Source organism: Mytilus californianus, unplaced genomic scaffold (genome assembly GCF_021869535.1).
Source record: "Mytilus californianus isolate M0D057914Y unplaced genomic scaffold, xbMytCali1.0.p SCAF_2, whole genome shotgun sequence".
Lineage (NCBI taxonomy): Eukaryota > Metazoa > Mollusca > Bivalvia > Mytilida > Mytilidae > Mytilus > Mytilus californianus.
The window spans coordinates 113,702,217-113,725,473 of record NW_026262668.1 but is presented as its reverse complement, the minus strand read 5'-3'; the positions used below and the strand labels follow the sequence as shown (position 1 = coordinate 113,725,473).

At 32.2% G+C, this 23,257-nt stretch overlaps 1 protein-coding gene across 1 annotated transcript in view; it reads right to left on the bottom strand.

The window, feature by feature from the left end:
* The window catches only part of LOC127727766 (uncharacterized), a 65,066-nt gene that overhangs the window by 22,586 nt on the left and 19,223 nt on the right, over nt 1-23,257 (bottom strand). Inside the window, exons 12-13 of the mRNA XM_052234883.1 lie at nt 2,605-2,664; nt 908-1,170 (exon numbers count right to left, since the gene is read on the bottom strand). Coding sequence (XP_052090843.1) covers nt 908-1,170; nt 2,605-2,664 — 323 coding nt within the window. The remainder of the gene's footprint in view (nt 1-907; nt 1,171-2,604; nt 2,665-23,257) is intronic.

Here is a 23,257-nt window from a genome sequence, read left to right as displayed (position 1 = left end):
ACTTCGAGCATCCGTATCGCATTTCAGAAATGACCTTTATCAGGAACACCAGTGATGTAAAAATACGTAGAAATATAAGGTTACAAACTCTTATTAAGATACTTTGGTCAAACGTTGAATGTTTTACAATAGCGGATTGATAAATGTCTTTTGTGTACCCCTAAAACAGCTTCTTTTCACTTTTCTTGAGCAGCTATATATACTCGAGGAAACAGCAGTTAAAATCTCATTTGAGTACATACACATCAAGTTAAAAACAAAAACTGAGGGAATCGAATAAAATCGAAAAGGAGTAAGACCGGGTGCTTCGCAGGGTTAGCGTATCCTGTTATGCACGCCATGCGAATCAATACTTTGTTTTAACACGTAAAAATGCCATAATCGGAAATAGGTCACAATCGGAATAGGTCACAACCGGTATCGTAACATATCAGATACCAACGTTTATATCGAACTCTAAAATTTGAAGTTCCAATGTCAATGAGAACATCAGCCAAAATATAATCTTGATCGTAGCCATTTCTTGAGGGATTCTACCGTCGATTTGTTTTATTTTGCTACATTATAGTAAAGTTTTACAGACTTTTGGCTTTCTTCTGATGCAGAAGGTTATTTTCAACATTTGTCAAGATTTTTTTAGTCTGCATTTCTTAAATTGCAAGTATTTTGATGTAATAATAATTGCATCTTTTCCATAAAGCTGCTCCTTTATTATGAGAATAAAATAGTGCAAAAATATATATAAACGACCTTAGAAATAATTAAAAGGTTATATTTTTTTTTACCTTAAATAAAAAAGGCGAAAAACACGAAAAACTAAATTTTGTAAAACATCATTGGGAAGTTCAAGTATTCTTGAATTTTTTACTATTCAGTAGTTTTCTTCGCTAATGCAGCTATATCATACCTTGAACGGCTCATCAAAAACAACTACGTCGTCATTGTAGACAATGATTTGGATAGTGTCAATCTTTTCTGTTTCTACAATTACATCCATAATTGATTCCGGTTCCTTCCATGACAATACAACGCTCGGAGTAGTGTCATCAGTTGCTGGTGTCCATCCTTCAGGTTCCAGAACTTGATCTGCTTCGGTTGGATTAGATGAAGTAACCACGTCTTCAACATCTAAGGTATCAGATACCGTATTTACTGGACACTCTTTGATTGCTATACATATAAATAAAAACAAATATTATAATCAATTGTTTATTTATATATATTAAAAATTTTCTATTGGGGAATCCAAGTTGGTTCCACTTGTTTTGAAAAAAGGATATGGGGATCAATATGTTTAAAAAAAATTTAATTATTTCAACAACATTATTAACAACGTGATTGTGTGTAAACCTACCGCAAGTACATATAGTTTAAAACGCTCTATTAAAGTCCACATTATTTTACCGATATTCTCATAAATCCATTTAGAATATACTAATCAAGGTAAAAAATAAACCTGAGTCACTCGCAAAAACTCCAAATTGAACTATTCCTAAATCGGGAAATGTTAAGCAATTGTTTTAAAATAACATTAAAGCACAGAATGTATATAACCTATTAATTTAAATTTACATCAATAGGGTTTGAACTTATTTCACATAAAGAAATTAAAATCATGTCGCTTCTAAAGCACTTCACCGATGACATATTTTGTTGAATACTGTTTAACAACACGGACATAATTTTGTGGTAAGCTTCAGTTTAGATTTAAGAGTTCGGGTAAGTTTTAGGGCAATTTGACTTACATGTAACGATGGTTCATGAATTTTAGTGATGTCTTAGAGTTATAAATGAGGCATTTACCAATGTGCAAATGGTATGATGTCTACTCACTGATGATGACATGGCATAGTATTTAAATAGAGAAACACAGCAAGGTTTATTAATGGATTAAGAGCTGTTGACCCTTCCAGATCACCTGTATTCATCCCAAATTTTAACGGGGTTCTTGGTCTTCAATCATTTGTTTCTGTATCGTGTTTTTGTTGGACTATTGTTTATCTTCTCATTAACATTGTAGAAAAGAATATCTATCATCTTTCGTTTTGAATAAATCATTGGCAGTCATACCACATCTCCTTATTTCTATATATAAAAGATTGATTAGATAAATCGTTTTAAAAAGATTTTTTTTTAATTGAAAACCATGTCATTGACTATGCTATGTTACTGATTGGGTCAGAATTTCAGCTGACTAATTTATGAAACGAGATATCACTGTTAATTATAAAAAATACTTGCCTAATTTAAAAACTATTTATTCATAACATATTTCAAATGAAGTAGTTCTATTGAACATACCAGTGATCTTTAGTATGTGGGTTTGGATTTGCATTTTTCTGTCAAATTGCAAAATAACATATATATCTGACAAATAAACCATTAACTAACAACTTATATAGCTATGCATTTTATAATGACTGCTTCCACCTGTACTAAAGTTATAAACACAATTTTTGAGAAATGTTCCAAAATTTATCACATCAAAACTGGACAACTATGTTTTGGTTAAAACTGACAAAATATCTCTGCACAATTTAATCTTTTTTTAATTATAATTTTAACCAGATTAAATCGGTAGCGTGAATGTTTACTTAAACATACCTGTCGTTGTCGATACCAAAGTTGTTGATGATATAGTAGGCAGGATGACTGTTGTAATCTCTGAAAAACATATTTACATTATTTCTTTCTCTAAATTGAAATCTTAATTACATCATCAAAAATATTTTTTTGTAAAGTGTTACTCAAATATCTTGAAAGAAATGAATGTTCAGTAAAATGTACACAACTAAGCAATTTAGTTGTAGCAACAACATACATATTTACATTTCATTTTTGAAATTTATATTCGTAGAAGATAGAAAAGTAGTCAAATAAACACAACCCTTATATTCTTACCTGAAATGATCACACCCATAATTACATTCATTATAGTCTTTCATGTAAGCCCGAATGCTAAAGATTCTATAGCTTATACAATAATAGTCCAAATAATTATGACGTCTTGCAAGGCTATTTTAATTTTTTTTCTGGGACGCCTTCCTACGACGTCATAACGCTGAAGCCATTTTTTACGTCTGGACTTTGAGAGAGAATTTTGGGGGGAACTTTGAGACCCAATTTTGGCATGTAATCTTCATTGCCGGCTAATAAATTTTACATAGTTACAAAGTGTTACCTTTTTTGTGCTTATTGGTGTAAAATATTTCCAGAAATATCCAAACGAAATGATAAAATAAGATGCGATTCCATTTGAGGTGGGCAAACATTTATTTTGTTTTCAAAATGGTTTCCCACAATTTCCAAAATACGTCACTTCCGGAGAGTATAAAATATCATAGTCGGTAAAATTTGATAGACCCGAATTTCCGGAACGTTCGATTTGTATTATCCGGAAAATCGGGTCTGCCAAAATTTACCGACTTTTATATTTTATACACTCCGGAAGTGACGTATTTTGGAAATTATGGGAAACCATTTTGAAAACAAAATAAATTTTTGCCCACCTCAAATGGAATCGCATCTTATTTCATCATTTCGTTTGGATATTTCTGGAAATATTTTACATCAATAAGCACAAAAAAGGTAACACTTTGTAACTATGTAAAATTTATTAGCCGGCAATGAAGATTACATGCCAAAATTGGGTCTCAAAGTTCCCCCCAAAATTCTCTCTCAAAGTCCAGACGTAAAAAATGGCTTCAGCGTTATGACGTCGTAGGAAGGCGTCCCAGAAAAAAAAATTAAAATAGCCTTGCAAGACGTCATAACTATATCGTAGGAAGGCGTCCCAGAAAAAAAATTAAAATAGCCTTGCAAGACGTCATAATTATTTGGACTAATACAATAATAGATTTACAATGAATGCTAAAGGAAAATTGAGTTATAAGAGTGTGTGAAACATTTTTATAGCGATGTTGTCTATTTCTGTTTCAAAAACTGCTACTTTATAATAAAAACTGTAAATTTCAGTAAAACATGAGTAAGGGTTAATATAAGAAAAAAGCGATATCTAAGATATGCATGCAGCAAGACCAAAATTGCTTTATTTCTATCTCCAGATATTCATTAATCCACGTCATATATAAAGGCAACAGTAGTATACCGCTCTTCAAAAGTCATAAATCGATTAAGAGAAAACAAATCCGAGTTACAAACTAAAACCGAGGGAAACACATCAACTATAAGAGGAAAACAACGAAGTAACAGAACACAGAAGTGGAACAAAAAACAATATACTTTTACATATACTTTTTTATCATACAATAGATATAAGAAGATGTGGTATGAGTGCCAATGAGACAACTCTCCATCCAAGTCAAAATTAAAAAAGTAAAACATTATAGGTCAAAGCACGGTCTTCAACACGGAGCCTTGGGTCACACCGACAGCAATCTGTATACTTATAGGTATAAAAAATCAAATACATGTAACGACCAATCTAACTATTCTCCACAATTAAGCCTTCCAATGATATTTTGTTGTGTTATATTCCCCAAAACATTGATAATTCAAAGGTACTAACAGTATAAAGATGCAAAACTAATAACATTTAATTTGAATATATAATTATTCCAGCGAAATCATGAGTCAATTAACCAATTAACCAATACAAGTTTGCTCTAACGTTAACACATATGAACATTTTCATACATATCGTAGTTTAGCCTATGTTCATTTTAAGACATAAGTAGCGCGGTAATTTGAAAGAGTTAACAGACATTAAAGTTAGGAACCGTGCTGATCGTGCTGTAACATCGTTGAAACCTTCAAGAAACTATTAAAATTAAGAACAACAATACAAATTTCAAAAAGAGAGATGTGGTATGATTGCCCTATCCAGCAAAGTTCAGATGAAGTGGATGTGAGCAATTATATGCAACCGTACGGCTTCAACAATGAGAAAAACCCATACCGTATAGTTGGCTATAAAGTTTCCTTTTGATATCTGGTTATTTATAGATTCAGCAGATTTTATTCATATTAATATTAAGAAATAAGCATTTCTTTTCTTTTCTTTTTCTTTATAGATATCACATATCCACATAATGATATTACCTTTTGGATGAATACATGCAATTACTTCTGTATCAGAAACAATCGGTGGTTCAGCCCTTAATGGCGACACAAGTTTAATAACAATTTCTGTACCAATAACACCATTGAACGTTAGAACTACTGGTTCTTGTCCGGTTGACTTTGGCTTTTGCTGTAATAAAATGGTAAAGTTTCGGTTACGTTATACATAAAAAAAAATTTACAAAATGAAATACAATTCTTGATGGCTGGTTTATGTATGTTAATGTACTAAAAGTAGATAGTTTTATAGTTAAAAGTTTAATATTGACCTAACAAGTCATGAAATCTTTATCGTGATGTATTTGGCAATTTTTAAATTGTACATGTTCTGTTCCTATGAAGCATTGGAAATGTGTTACTTCTGTACTTTTTCCCGTCTTATTATGTAGTTGTGCATTTACAAATTATGAACGTTTTCAAATGTTGACATATTCATTTTAAGAATAAAAACACATTTGATCTTGTAAAGAAAATAATAACAGTAAATATGTTACAAATCTTTAAATCGCTATAACGAGATGTCACACAATTAAAGCAACTAGATAACTGACATGTCAGCATAGGCTCCGCTTGCAATCACCAGGAATGGATTATCTTAGCTGTATTTGGCAAAACTTTTAGGAATTTTTGGTCCTCAATGCTCTTCAACTTCCTACTTTTTGGCCTTTCGAACTTGTTTTGATTCGAGAGTCACTGATGAGTCTTTTGTAGACGAAACGCGCGTCTGGTGCAAAAAACAAAATTTCAATCCTGGTATCTATGATGAGTTTATTTGCAAACATTTTTATGATGCAAATGAACAAATAGTCAATATTGATGCAAATAAGACGCAAACATTACACGTAAGATTTGTACACCAGCATAAGATTGGCATAGGAAAGCAAAAGAGCATAGTTTTATGATTATCAAATTGCACACGAAATCTATAAAGTATTATTTGCGTTTGCAATAGAATTTGTTGTCTTCAAATTTGATCCCAGTTATGAAGACAACATAAGGACGTTGATGTTACGTTAAAGTTATGTGGTTTCTCAAATTTCAAGGACATTTTTTTCAAATGGTGGCTAAAATTCATTTAGGGCATCATGTAATATTTAGATGTCAAAGCCGTTAAAATGCACTTATCAAATATTTTTTATGTATTTTTTTTTTTAACTGGTTCTAAACTGACATGTTTTTACATCAAGGATTCATTTAAAATACTATAAAATACATATGTTTATCAATATTCGTTGAACTTCAGACGCAAGAATATGCTTCACAAAATTTCACATTTGTTTTTCCGTTTTCTTTTCAATTTTCACAAAATATCATCAAATTTACCAAACACATATCAGTCCTGTCTTTTATATAAGAATAAGATGTGGTATGATTGCCAATACGACAACTCTCCACTAGGGATCAACTAACGTAGAAGTATGCGTGTCAGAGCAGCATATAACAGACTTACCGTTACAGTTAATACTGATACTCCTTCTACATTCTTTAATTCAGCGTCTATCCTTTTTACATTAGTGACAGTCATACCAACTTCGTATATCTTTGGACTGTCGTCATCGTCATTTAATTTCAAAACAACTACAGGGTTTCTAGCATCGGCAATCCATCCAGAGGATAACAATGTGTCTTCTGGACTAAATCCATTGGCAGAATCATCAGTAGTAACTGTCAACATTGCTGGAGTAAGTTCATCTAAAGCGGTCTTCATACACTCTGTTTAATGAATAAAAAACTTCTTCAAAATATATCCAGTATTTCTCTTCAAATTTTATTTGCAGTTACGTTACTTTTGCTGATCAAACAGAAGAAAATACTAAAGGAACATTTAAAAGGGGGAACAAAATGAGATAACATCTCGGTAAAGACTATTAAAGACGAACAGACAAATGATACTCCTTACACAATTAAACACAAAAAATATTCAGATTCAGCCACACGAACAGCCAAATGAATGGATCCGAAATTATTGAAGTTGATTTGAAGGTTGCAGCTTTTGCTCCAGTAGTTGCAAAAACTCATTCATTTTTTATACGTAAAATTGAGAATGCGTCAAAGAGACAACAACCCGACCAAAGAGCAGAAAATAGCCCACGACCACCAAGTGTTCTTCAACACAGCGAGAAATTCCCGAACCCGGAGGCGGTGTATGTTTATAGTAATGACTAAATGATTACACAAACGATACAAAAATTTTTACCATGTTTTTCTCGTGCAATTTATTGATGGAATATCTGTGTCAGAGACAGGATATGTTTCACTTTTCTGAGCCAACTTCTCGTCTTCCTTTCGTCGATTGTGATGTTTTTGTTCTTTCGTCTTCTTACTTTTGCATGATATACGATGTACATCTTTTATAATTACAAACAAGACCTTCGGAAGAAGTGCCATATTTTCACACATCAAATGAAACAACTACTTTTTGGCCAAAACCGCAAACATATTCTTATCAATCAGATCTAAACAATTAACGACCTTGCTTTTAAACTTTGTAACGTCTTTTATTTCCTTGTTCAAGTTAGTAGTCATCCTGTTGGTGGCTGCACTGTTCATGTGTTTATTTTGTTTTACTCATTAACGACATTTGGTCTAAATAGACAAATGGTAATATTTATGCACTGGTCTAACCGAACCTCATCGTGTGTCTGTACTAAATCAAACTACCTGTTCAATGTTTTAATCTTAGTTGTTTGCCTTTATTTCATGTCATACTGTCCAATAGTGTTGTAAGTTTTATAGAAAAAAGCTTTTACAGACATTATCGTCTCTAAGTTGCTTATATTCGACTGTTTACTTTATATTTCTACAAGTTTAACGCGGAACGTTCTACTTGGAACTTTACCATACCTGTCGTTGTTGATAACAAAGTTGTTGGTGCTGTAGTAGGAGGTATGATTGTTGTTATCTCTGTAATAGATATTTATATAGATATTTTCTTTGAACACAAAAATATATGGAATGAGAAAAAACACATTTATAGCAATTTGGTGTTTTTATAGTTTATTGTAATGCAGCCTTAGAAAAATATTGTTTACTGTGATTATTATATAAGACTGACGGATTATAAAATTCATCAAAGGGATTGCAAATCGTCAATGCGATATTCGATGCAAGAAGAGATACTTCTTAACTAGTTCTACTGTATAAGTAAAGATTATCGATGGTTTTTACAAACGAGAGGGTGTTTCTCAGATACAATCTCATCGAAGGGCGACAACCCTAAAATGAAATGAGGCCGAGAAGCATCCTCGAATTTAAAAGACCTTTGATAATCTGTTGATCGCTTGTTTGCTTATGACGTCGTTTATGTTTACATTGAAAACGGCACGTGCGCACTAGCGATAATTCTCTATCTGAAGCGAGTAGCATGATATAAAAAAATTATCACATAAAAACATGACAGGAAAAATATACAAAACAGCGATACTGTCCGGAAAGGTTCATATCTACTTAACTTTATTATATTAGGCTCATATATAGCACATATTCATAACCCGAGTAAACCTGTAATTGATCTATTGACAGTTGATTTTCGCTGACTACTTGTTTAACAGGCTGTTTATAAATATAAATAACTTTTTGCACTTCGAGTAACATAAAATCTGTGTCATATCGTTCATATTTTTGCAATGTAGTTTTGTGATGATTAAATACAGCATATGGGAACTCGTGAATATGTGAAGATATACCTGCACATGTAGATCTGTACACATATCTTGATTACGAGAAAAATACAATTTTACACCTGTAGTCATTCTTGCAAAGTTGCTCAGTATACGGAACAGTATGAACTACTGTGTGAGGCTTACATAAGTTCCAACATATCTTTATCAAAATAAACTAGTTATTTTACAAAAACCTCAAAAACGTACCTTTCCTACAGATTTTCACATTCACATTCTTCACAACAGGCGTCACAGCATCCGACACAGGTGTAATTATCAGTTTAATCTTGTTACCTGGAACAATGTCTTTCTTAATATTTGGCAAATTTACCTCTACTGTTTTGTCGTCTGGTTGAACCTGTTTAACAACAAAGTCATTATGTAAATTAAATGATACGATATGGCATATGCTGGATATAGACAATAAAGTATATTTACAGTGGATATCTTTGACAGTCATTTCAGAACATTTCTCTTGTAACGAAACTTTCATTTCATTTTGAGTATTAAGAACGTTTTATATGTTCTAACAACAATTTTCTTGAACAAATGTTTGTACAAAAGAGAGTTACGTGCAGGGATTTTTTGTCTAAAATACTGAAATATAACAGGTCAAGAGCTTTTTAATAAATTGAAACAATTTTAAAAATAGAAAGGTATGTGCAAAATTCACACAGTGCTCTACACATTTATAATAAACTGATATCAGAAGGACAAAAGACGGGATAAATAATTTAAAAAAAAAAAATAGTTTTGACATATATTTGTGGAAAGAAAACATCTAGTACATGCACAAATCGAGGTAATATGTAATAGAGAGTTGTTGTTTATACAGACGAAAAGTGTGACATAAAACTTTGAACTGATCGAAATACTAAGGATTTTCTAACCAAGAAAAAGATTATCTTAGCCGTATTTGGTAAAAATTTTCGGAATTTTTTTCACTTCATGGTCTTCAACTTTGTACTTTATTTTGCCTTTTAACATTTTTGAGTGGAGCGTCACTGATGAGTCTTTTAAGGACGAAACGCTCGTCTGCCGTACAATTTCACAACTCTGGTATTTGTGATGAACTAATTTATACTATCAAGTTAATTTGTACATGCTATCCATATTTAGGGCCTTAACGTGATATGCAAATAGACCAAAAACTAATGTGGTCTAAAAGTAAACGCTTAGAAACCACTATATGTTTATACTTATGTATTATTTCAGACTTAAAACTGAAATGAAAAGATCATTTCACTGACGAGTTCGCCAAAACTAAAGTCTTAGTTGCAACTATACGTTTGCAGATATTTTTATTCTGCAAACTGCAAATTTGATTTGCGTTTTATGCTTTGTTTGGATTATCTAGAAATGAGGAATATTTTGTTTTGGTCATTTTAACATTTCTGAAATTTCATATTTGATAAAAAATCCCGTTACCTACGTATACGTTTGTATTACTTAAATAGCAAATGTTGTGATATAACACTTATTGCAACATTACAATAACGATTCTATTCCATCATATAATTAAAATATTGCTAAAAAATAATTGAAAAAAGAGCTTGATACTAACTAGTAGTAGGTCATTCCTTTTTCCAGCAAACTTGCGTAGTAAATGTTAGAGAAAAATTTGACTATTCAACTTGCATTTCCTAAATCCCTTCCTAAATAAACGTAAAAACCGAAACTATTTGTATTTCTTCTACGCTGAAACAACCAATTAGTTGGATATATATCATACCTTGAAAGGTTCATCAAACACTACTTCATTGTCATTGTAAACAATGATTCGGACAGTGTCAACATTTTCTGTTTCTACAATTACATCCATAATTGATTCCGGTTCCTTCCATGACAATACAACATTTGGTGTAGTATCATCAGTTGCTGGGGTCCAGCCTTCAGGCTCAAGAACTTGATCTGCCTCATTTGGATTGGATGAAGTAATCACTTCTTCGACATCTAAGGTATCAGATACAGTATTTGCCGGACACTCTTTGATTGCTAAAAATATAAATATGATCGTATACTATAATCAAGTATATGCATATTTATCATAGAAACTTTCTATTTATAAGTTTGGATTAAAATATTTCTATTGGGGGATCCAAGTTAGCTCAACTTATTCGGAAAAAAGAATATGGGAATCAATATCTTTTAACCATCTTTATAATATTTCATCGACACTATTTTTCATTAACAAAGTGTTTATGTGTAAACCTTCCATATGGACGTATTGCTACTCTATTAAAAGCTACTCACTGAGGATGACATATCAAACTATTTAACAGATGAACACAGCATGGGTCATGTCGAGCAGGAACTGTCGACCCTTCCGGATTACCTGATTCTATGGCGGATTTGTAATGGGGTTCGTGTTGTTCAATCGAAAGTTTTTGTATCATTTTTTTGTGTTGGACTGTTATTTGTCTTGTCATTAACTTTTTAACATTGTCTTTCTTGGTTTTGATTGTCTCTTGTTGTATTTTCTATTCTATTTTGTACTGTATGCGGGTTTAGTGTTGCTCAGTCTTTAGTTTTCTTTATTTTGTTTTGAAAATTGTTGTTTGTCTCTTAGTCTTTTTCGTTTTTTGTGATTGCGATGTCTTTTTATTTCAGCTTATGAGTTTAAATGTTCCTTTCGGTATCTGTCGCTTCTCTTTTTGCAGAAAAAAGAATATCTATCGTCTTTCGTTTTGAATAATGGTATATAAAAGATTGATAAGATAAATCGTTAGAAAAGAATTTCTTTTTAATTTGAAAACAGTGTCAATGACTATGCTATGTTGCTGATTGGGTCAGAATATTCCAAATGACTTATCTAAGAAACGAGATACCATTGTTATTTACTATGAGTACTTTTACAGTAAAATGTATTTATTTACACCTGCCTAATGTGAACACTATTCAATTATAACCTATTTAAAATGAAGTCATTCTATTGAACATACCAGTGGTTTTTATGTGGGCTTCGATTTGCATATTTTGTTTCAACTTTCAAAATAACATATAAATTTAACAAGTAAACCATTAACTAACAACTTAAATAGCTATGCGTTTCATAATGACTGTTTCCACTAAAATTTAAACACGATATTAGAGAAATAAGCCAAAATTTAACACATCAATCGACAAATATCCCTGCACAATTAGATTCTGGTTTGTGGCATTTTTTAAGACATAAATTCTGGTGAATTATCACATACACCGATTCAAATTGTTTCATAAATTGTTTCACTATTTTGTTCAATTTTTTTTTTTGATAAAACACACTCCTTAACAGTAGCGTGTAAGTTTACTCTGACATACCTGTCGTTGATGATACCAAAGTTGTTGATGATATAGTAGGCAGGATGACTGTTGTGATCTCTGGAAAAAATATTTACATTATTTCTTTCTTTTAATTGAAAACTTAATTACACCATCAAACATATACGTGTAATGTGTTACTCAAATATCTTAAAAGAAATGAGTGTTATCGAAAATGTATACAACTGCACAATTTATTTGTAGCAACAAAATATATATTTCATTTTGTAAATTTATATCCGTAAAAGATAGAAAAATAGTCAAATTAACAAAACCTTAGTATTGTTACCTTAAATTATCACAGCAATAGTAAATAAAGGCAATAGCAGTATACCGCTGTTCAATAGTCATAAATCGATTTAACTGTAAAAAATCCGAGCCACAAACCAAAACCGAGGGAAATACATCAACTATAAGAGGAAAACAACGGAACAACATAAACACTAAACTGCTACAAAAACAAACGCCAACATACATAGAAACGGACTATTTGATTACAACTGCCATATTCCTGACTTGGTACAGGACATTTTAAGAAAAAATGGTGGGTTGAACCTGGTTTTATGGCTAGCCAAACATCTCGCTTATATGGCATTGTTAAAAATGCCGCTAAAATGACAACATTACGTGACAGGAATACATTACAACTAAACGCAAGAACACTCAGGACAAAGACATACATAAATAAATAATATAATTTATCAACGCCACGAAAACTGACGTCACAGGTAAATTTCTAAGAATAGAATATAAAATTTGGGATAAAGTTTGTAATGGTGTTGTTTTATGTATTTTCTAACCATTACAAGAATACTAACATTTATAACGGTCTTTTATGTGAGCCAGAATGTTGAAGATTCTAAAGCTAATATGATAATGAATTTTTAAGAAAAATTGAGTTATAAGAGTGTGGGAATTCGGAATGTGAAGTATTTTTATAGCCATGTTGTCTATTGCTGTCTTTCATTAAAGCTTACATTATCAAAACTGCTACTTTATAACAAAAAACCTGTTAATTTCATTGATGCATGTGTTGGGATTAATATAAGATAATGACAATATTTACAATTATGCATGCAGCGAGACCAAAAACCAAAATTGCTTTATTTCTATCTCCAGATATTCATTAAACCGTGTATTTACTATTTTATCATACGATGTATAATAAAAGGTATAATCACAATAAAATACATGTAACAACCACTCTAACTATTCTACGTAATTAAACTTTCGGCTATAAAAGTTCCTTTTGATACATCTCGTTATTTATAAATTCGGCAGATTTTATTCATGTTAGCATTCAAATACAAGCATTTCTTTTCTATGATTTTTCTTTATAGATATCACATACCCACATTATGCTATTACGTACCTTTTGGATGAATACATGCAATTACTTCTGTATCAGAAACAATTGGTGGTTCAGCCCTTAGTGGCGACACAAGTTTTATTACAATTTCTGTACCAATAACACCGTTGAATGTTAGAACTACTGGTTCTTGTCCGGTTGACTTTGGCTTTTGCTGTAATAAAATGGTAAAGTTTCAGTTACGTTATACATAAAAGAAATTTTACAAAATGAAATACAATTCTTAATAGCTGGTTTATGTATGTTAATGTACTAACTGTAGATAGTTTTAGAGTTAAAAGTTTAATAATAACATAACAAGTTAAGAAATAATTATCGTGATGTATTTGGCAATTTTGAAATTGTACATGTTCTGTTCCTGAGAAACATTGGTAATAAGTTACTTCTGTACTATTTTCCACCTTACTATGTAGTTAAAGCAACTACATAACTGACAGGTCAGCATAAGCTCCACTTGAACATTTTTTTATGATGTACATAAACAAACAATTGATATTGATGCAAACAAAGCAATGAAGCAAATATACACATCAGATTTGTACACCAGCAAAAGATTGGCAGAAATCTATAAAGTATTATTTTCGTTTGCAATAGGATTTGTTGTGTTCAATTTTCAACACAGTTCTGTAGACAACATAAGGAAATTGATGTAGGTTAAGGTAATGTGTTTTCTCAAATTTCAAAGACAATTTTTTTCAATGATGGCCACCATGTATTCCCAAATCGGAAGCTGAGGGATAATATTTAATACCAGTTATCAATTCATGACATGAAAGTTCACCTAGATATTATTTCCAAAAGTCCGAGAACTTCGTATTGTTAAGTATTTAGACGACATTTTGTTAATCGCCGTGGACGAGTCAATTTTAGCTCTAGGAACTCATTCAGGACATCATATTCTATTCAGATGTCAAAACCGTTTAAATGCACTTATCAAATATTTTTTTCTGTATTTTGGCGTCCTTTTTAAATGGTTCTAAACTGATATGTTTTACATCAGAATTAATGTGAAATACAATAAAATACATATATTTATCAATATTCGTTGAACTTCAACGCAGGAATATGCTTTTCAAAATTTAAAAAAATTGTTTTCCATTTTTCTTTTCAATTTTCACAAAAAAAAATCATCAAATTTACAAAACGCATATCAGACCTGTCTTTGATACAGGCATAAGAAGATATAGTATAAATGCCAATACGACAACTCTCCACAAGGGATCGTAGAAGTATGTCTGTCTGAGCTGCATATAACAGACTTACCGTTACAGTTATCACTGATACTCCTTCTACATTCTTTAATTCAGCTTCTATCCTTTGTACATTAGTGACAGTCATACCAACTTCGTAAATCTTTGGACTGTCGTCATCGTCATTTAATTCCAAAACAACTACAGGGTTTCTAGCATCAGCAATCCATCCCGAGGTTCGCATTATGTCTTCTGGACTAAATCCATTGGCAGAATCATCAGTAGTAACTGTCAACATTGCTGGAGTAAGTTCATCTAAAGCGGTCTTCATACACTCTGTTTGATGAATAAAAACTTCTTCAGGGTGTTAGTTTATATATGCAGTATTTCTCTATAAATTTTATTTGCAGTTACGTTTCATTTGCTGATCAAATAGAAGAAAATACTAAAGGATTATTTGAAAGGGAGAACAAAATGAGATAAGATTTCGGCAAAGACTATCAAAGACGAACAGACAATTGATATATCTTACAAAAGAGATGATTTCAGCTTCCCAATTGTGAACTTTCCATTTCTATGTAGCAGCATTCCAGCAGCGCCTGCATACGGAGTATATATCTCCCAGTTGATACGATATTCCAGGGCTTGCATTTCCTATCGTGATATCCTTTATAGAGGGTTGCTGCTCACAAGGAAGCTACTAAACCAATAGTTCTAAGTGGTGAAGTTGAAATCATCCCTTCATAAGTTGTACGGACGCCATCACGAGTTGGTTGACCGTTATAGAATATCCGTTTCACAGATGTTAGCGGATATGTTCCTTATGTCGTAACCACAATCCCGTCCCCATTTCCAGAATGTGACGTACCGAATTAGACTTTTTACCGGGTTTGTACTAACACGAGCAACACGACAGGTGCCACATGTGGAGCAGGATCTGCTAACCCTTCCGGAGCACCTGAGATCACCCCCAGTTTTTGGTGGGATTCGTATTGCTCAGTCTTTAGTTTTCTATGTTGTGTTATGTGTGCTGTTGTTTGTCTGTTGGTCTTTTTCTTTTTTAGCCATGGCGTTGCCAGTTTATTTTCGACTTATGAATTTGAATGTCCCTCTGGTATCTTTTGCCTCTCTTTTACACAATTAAACACAAAGAAAATTAAGATTCATCTACACGTACAGCCAAATTAATAGATCCGACATTAATTTGAAGTTGATCTGACGATAGCAGCTTTAGCTACATTATTGTCAAAACATTTCGGGAATATTTGGTGAAAAGACTCAATCAGTTTTTATTAAATATAAAGGCAACAGTAGTATACCGGTGTTCAAAAGTCATAAATTGATTAAGAGAAAACAAATCCGGGTTACAAACCAAAACCGAGGGAAACACATCATTTATAAGAGGAAAACAAAGGAACAACAGGAACACCGAAGTGCAACAAAAACAAACGCTAACACACATAGAAACGAACTATTTGATAACAACTGCCATATCCCTGACTTGGTACAAAACAGTTTAAGAAAAAATGGTGGGTTGAACCATGTTTCATGGCATGCCAAACCTCCCGCTTTATGACAATGTTAAAAAATATCGCTAAAACATTATGTGACAGAAATACAGCACAAACACACACAAGAACATTCATATAGTAATAATTAAATAATTACACAACTGATACAAAACTTTTCCCCATGTTTTCCTCATTCAATTTATTAACAGGGATTATCGCATACGGACAAGGACTGCTGACCCTTCAGAAGCACATGTGTTTACCCCTCATTTTTGATTGGATTAATATAAAACAAAAATTCAGTCAAAACCGCAAACATATCCTTACATAATCGGATCCCAATTTAATGTTTTAAAAGTTAATTTCAAGTAAAGGATGAAAAACATCAACTGAAAAGGATTAAAACACTGTGTTGTAATTTGGTTATAACATTCACACATAACTTAGCAGCAATATAGTGTGGGATTACTTTTTGTGTTCTGGAGCAACAGTTATGGCTACCTCAACACGCTTCCTGTAGACCTATACAACTTATGATCCTACTTTTAAACTTTGTGTCGTCTTTTATTTCCTTGTTCCAGTGCTCAATGTGTATTACTCATTAACGATATTTATGCACACGTTTAACTTATATCTGATTAATCCCATCGTGTGTCTATACCAAATCAAGCTACCTGTTCAATGTGTTATTCGTAGTTGTTTGCCTTTGTTTGTTGGTCTATTGTTTCGTTAGATTCGGTGTTTGTGATTGATATTTTCGGTTATACTGTCGAATATTGTATCGTATATAATGTTGTATGTATGAAAGCTTTATTCCGACATCTTCGTCTCTAGGTCGCTTATCCGACTGTTACTTTATATTTCTACAAGTTGTACAGGTACATTTTAACATACCTGTCGTTGTTGATAACAAAGTTGTTGGTGCTGTAGTAGGTGGGATGACTGTTGTAATCTCTGCAAAAGATATTTACATAATTTGTTTCCTCTAAACATAAATATATATATGGGATCAGAAAAATACAAACATGTCTAGCAATTTGGTGTTTCTATAGTTTAATGTAATGCAGCTTTTGAAAAATATTGTTTCGTGCGATGATAAAATTCTTCAAAGCAAATGGAAATGTTAAATGCGATAATTGATGCAAGAAGAGATAATTCTATACTAGTTCTACTGTATAATAAATTTTCAAACCGGAGGATTTTCTCAGCTACAATCTCATTAAAGGGCGATGGGATGTTGCCGAAAAAAAACATCCTAAAGTTTGAAAGACCATTGATAATATGTTTATCGCTATTTTGAATATGAACTCGTTGCTGTTTACATTGACAACGGCACGTTAGCCCTAAGTTTTTAGCGTTAATTTACTATCTCAAGCGAGTAACATAATATGAAAAATTATCAACAAAAAAGATCAAATGAAAAATACACAAAACAGCGATAACCCTAAATACTGTTCTGAAAGGTTCATATCTACTACACTTTGATATATAATGCTCATATATAGCACATATTCATAACCCGTGTAAACGTGCTATTGTATGGAACGCCACAGCTGTCTTATGTGGAACTCTGATATTACTTTATGTTGTTTTATTATTACTTGATGATATTTTGTCTTTACTTAATATGGTTTTGACATTACGTAATGATGTTTTGATATAACTCAATATGGAATAGTCATTACTTAATGATATTTCGATATTACACGATATGGTTTCGTATTGACTTGATATAGTTTTGTCATTACTCAATATGGTTTTGTCATTACTCGATGTGGTTTCACCATTATTTAATGTGGTTGTGTCATTAGTCAATGTGGTTTTAACATTACTTGATGTGAATGTGACTTAACGTTATGTAGTTGTTTCATTACATGATGTGGTTTTGTTATTTCGGAATGATGATTTGCCAATTCTTTATATGGCTTTAACATTACGTAATGATGTTTCAAAATTTGACGATTTTACACTACATGATGTGTTTGTTTCATTATTTAATGTGGTCCTGTCATTCTTTGATGTGGTTATCCCATTACTCGATGAGGTAAAACCACGTGACCAATTCGGAAAAAAATATGTTCTATTTTTAAACAGATTTCAATATATCGTTTGTTTGATGTGCTTTGGATGGGTATCGTTATCCATTGAGTTTAAGTTCAAATTAAAGTTCGAGTGGTTGTTCAGAGTTATTTGGTATGAAAACGGGGAACGGCAGACAATAATAAGAAAAAAGTATTAAAAAGTTTACAGTATTTCGGACATAATTGGGATATCCCCAAAGCACTTGGTCCTGTTGTTTTTATCCTTAGTTCTCAAACGGAAGCAGTATTTTTGTAAAAAATTTGTAAAATATTCCACGGAACCCTGTGTCTCGCCTGATATTGAATAACTCCTATACAAGTTTTAAAACACTTCATGAAGGTTTACAAATTGATCATGTCAAAACAGTTTAATTCGGATTTATTTAACTAAAACAAAACTGTATGGTTTTCAACAATGAGCAAAACCCATACCCTATAGTAAGCTATAAAAGGTCCCGAAATGAAAAATGTAAAAAACTAGAAACCTAACGATCTATAGATAGATAGATAGATAGATACTTTATTCTCTAAAAACTTAATACAAGTTTACAGAGAAACATACAATATAAATACAGATACAATAGTCGAGGTTAACAAATCCAGTATGATATTCTAAGAGTAATATAGATGGCATACATGTTTAGTAACATGTATAATGAAAGGTTAAACTCAATAGAAATAAAAAAAATGGAGATGGAGACGCCGACGCCACTATCGACGACGAAATATAGGTTTGTTGTGTCTCACCGCCGCTACATTGATGTCGCAGGCTCGACACAAATCAAAAGACTTGAACTTTATTGTTAACAAATGAAACACTTCAAATCAACTCACACTAAAGTTACAGGGAAACGGGGGGAGGAGGGCTCGGACTAAGCGACAAAGCATCAATACTATAAAAAAAGAATTCTCCGAATTTTTTTTAGCATAAATGATCATTTGAACTTATACGAATATCAATCTTTTATTTGTAATCAATTGAATTCCCTGATCTACCTCGCACTAATTGAAAAATAAACTTTTTGGAATATCTGTTTCATATGTGACGACGGACATGTTCCAGTGGTCGTAACCATAAAACCGTCATCTTTTCCTTGAATGTAAAGTACCAAATAAAACCAAATCACTGGGTTTGTACTTTCTCGAATAACACGACGGGTGCCTTTCTGGAGCATCCGAGATCACCCCGATGGATTTATATTACCCAGTCATACCGATCTATTGAAACAGCCAAATGAAACTGTTTTGTATGCCACCGCAACTGAAAGTTGGGGGCATATTGTTTTATCCCTTTCCGTCCGTCCGTTCGTCCGTCCGTCTGTCCGTCTGTCCGTCCGTCCGTCTGTCCGTCCCATTATGGGTATATAGTTATTCCGCATAACTCCTCCTACAGTTTGAATCCTAGGAATGTTTCTCTTTACTCTCTGTTTGTACATATATTGAAGGTGTGCATGTTGTCAGGGTTTTTATTTTTATTATCTTTTGCTCTTTTGGGATATAATTGAACTTTTTTTGTCATTTTTGGTGTATAAGCGGTTAAATGAGTTGAGTGCGGGGGCATCACTTTGTCTAGTTTACATTTTTTTTCTCGTGTTGTGCTGTTACACAACTGTAACAGTCCGATGTAAGGTTAGGATTTAGCGCTCACATACATGTTAAACTCCGCCACGTGCACTTTCTTTATGTACCTGCCCCAAGTCAGGAGCATGAAGTTCAATTGTTGACGTTGTATAAATGTGTGTCATTTTTTTTTTGTAGATTGTTTATTTATGAATAAGACCGTTTGTTTTTTCGTTTGAATTTTTTCACTTGTTGCATGGTGGCCTTTTGTAGCTGACTATACGGTGTGTTGAAGGCTGTACGGTTGCCTATATATGATTTCTTACATCCACTGCATTTAAACTCTGATGGATAGTTGTCTCATTGTCAATCACACCACATCTAACTTTATTTCCACTTCTACGTTGTGTTTTGTATACTGTAACATTGTTTATTTTTTGTACGCATACCCCGGAGCCCTCTTTTCGGAAGCCCCAGCAAAAGTCCTTGTTCCGCGATAGAAAATTTAATTACGAACTCATATAAGATAGCTCGAATTTCAACTCAAAATCTTAATTAATCTAAATGAGACTTAAATTCGAATTTTACTCAAACTCTACCTCAAAAAGTGACTCAAATTTAATGTTGTAACTAGAACTCTACCTCAGTTAAATGTGACTCAAACTCGAAACTCAATGCTAACTAAAACTTTTATTCTAAAAATGACTTGAATTCGAAATCGAAGACTAACTCAAAGTTTAACTCAAACAGTAACCCGAACTTTAATTTGAACTCTTATTCGATGGATGGCCACACTCATCCAAGGCACATACAACATGGAAATCTATCTAAAAATAGAACAGTTTTTTCCGAATTGGTCACGTCATTTTACCTCATCAAGTAATGGGATAACCACATCAAAGAATGACAGGACTACATCAAATAATGAAACAAACACATCATGTAGTGTAAAATCGTCAAATTTTGAAACATCATTACGTAATGTTAAAACCATATAAAGAATAGGCAAATCATCATAACAAAATAACAAAACCACATCATGTAATGAAACAACTACATAACGTTAAGTCACATTCACATCAAGTAATGTTAACACCGCATTGACTAATGACACAACCACATTAAATAATGGTGAAACCACATCGAGTAATGACAAAACCATATTGAGTCATGACAAAACTATATCAAGTCAATACGAAACCATATCGTGTAATATCGAAATATCATTAAGTAATGACTATTCCATATTGAGTTATATCAAAACATCATTACGTAATGTCAAAACCATATTAAGTAAAGACAAAATATCATCAAGTAATAATAAAACAACATAAAGTAATATCAGAGTTCCACATAAGACAGTTGTGGCGTTCCATACTATTGATCTATTGACTACTTGCTGTAGTAGGAGGTATGATTGTTGTTATCTCTGTAATAGATATTTATATAGATATTTTCTTTGAACACAAATATATATGGAATGAGAAAAAAACACATTTATAGCAATTTGGTGTTTTTATAGTTTATTGTAATGCAGCCTTTGAAAAATATTATTTACTGTGATTATTATATAAGACTGACGGATTATATATTCATCAAAGGGATTGCAAATCTTCAATGCGATATTCGATGCAAGAAGAGATACTTCCTAACTAGTTCTACTGTATAAGTAAAGATTATCGATGGTTTTTACAAACGAGAGGGTGTTTCTCAGATACAATCTCATCGAAGGGCGAGAACCCTGAGATGAAATGAGGCCGAGAAGCATCCTCGAATTTAAAAGACCTTTGATAATCTGTTGACCCTTGTTTGCTTATGACGTCGTTTATGTTTACATTGAAAACGGCACGTGCGCACTAGCGATAATTCTCTTTCTGAAGCGAGTAGCATGATATAAAAAAATTATCACATAAAAACATGACAGGAAAAATATACAAAACAGCGATACTACCCGGAAAGGTTCATATCTACTTAACTTTATTATATTAGGCTCATATATAGCACATATTCATAACCCGAGTAAACCTGTAATTGATCTATTGACAGTTGATTTTCGCTGACTACTTGTTTAACAGGCTGTTTATAAATATAAATAACTTTTTGCACTTCGAGTTACATAAAATCTGTGTCATATCGTTCATATTTTTGCAATGTAGTTTTGTGATGATTAAATACAGCATATGGGAACTCGTGAATATGTGAAGATATACCTGCACATGTAGATCTGTACACATATCTTGATTACGAGAAAAATACAATTTTACACCTGTAGTCATTCTTGCAAAGTTACTCAGTATACGGAACAGTATGAACTACTCTATGAGGCTTACATAAGTTCCAACATATCTTTATCAAAATAAACTTCTTTTTTTACAAAAACCTCAAAAACGTACCTTTCCTACAGATTTTTACGTTCACATTTTTCACAATAGGCGTCACAGCATCCGACACAGGTGTAATTATCAGTTTAATCTTGTTACCTGGAACAATGTCTTTCTTAATATTTGGTAAATTTACCTCTACTGTTTTGTCGTCTGGTTGAACCTGTTTAACAACAAAGTCATTATGTAAATTAAATGATACGATATGACATATGCTGGATATAGACAATAAAGTATATTTACAGTGGATATCTTTGACAGTCATTTCAGAACATTTCTCTTGTAACGAAACTTTCATTTCATTTTGAGTATTAAGAACGTTTTATATATTCTAACAACAATTTTCTTGAACAAATGTTTGTACAAAAGAGAGTTGCGTGCAGGGATTTTTTGTCTAAAATACTGAAATATAACAGGTCAAGAGCTTTTTAATAAATCGAAACAATTTTAAAAATAGAAAGGTATGTGCAAAATTCACACAGTGCTCTACACATTTATAATAAACTGATATCAGAAGGACAAAAGACGGGATAAATAATTTAAAAAAAAAAAAAACAGTTATATTTGTGGATAGAAAACATCTAGTACATGCAAAAATCGAGGTAATATGTAATAGAGAGTTGTTGTTTATACAGACGAAAAGTGTAACATAAAACTTTGAATTGATCGAATTACTAAGGATTTTCTAACCATGGAAAAGATTATCTTAGCCGTATTTGGTAAAAATTTTCGAAATTTTTTTCACTTCATGGTCTTCAACTTTGTACTTTATTTTGCCTTTTAACATTTTTGAGTAGAGCGTCACTGATGAGTCTTTTAAGGACGAAACGCTCGTCTGCCGTACAATATCACAACTCTGTTATTTTTGATGAACAAATTTATACTATCAAGTTAATTTGTACATGCTATCCATATTTAGGGCCTTAACGTGATATGCAAATAGACCAAAAACTAATGTGGTCTAAAAGTAAACGCTTAGAAACCACTATATGTTTATACTTATGTATTATTTCAGACTTAAAACTGAAATGAAAAGATCATTTCACTGATGAGTTCGCCAAAACTAAAGTCTTAGTTGCAACTATACGTTTGCAGATATTTTTATTCTGCAAACTGCAAAT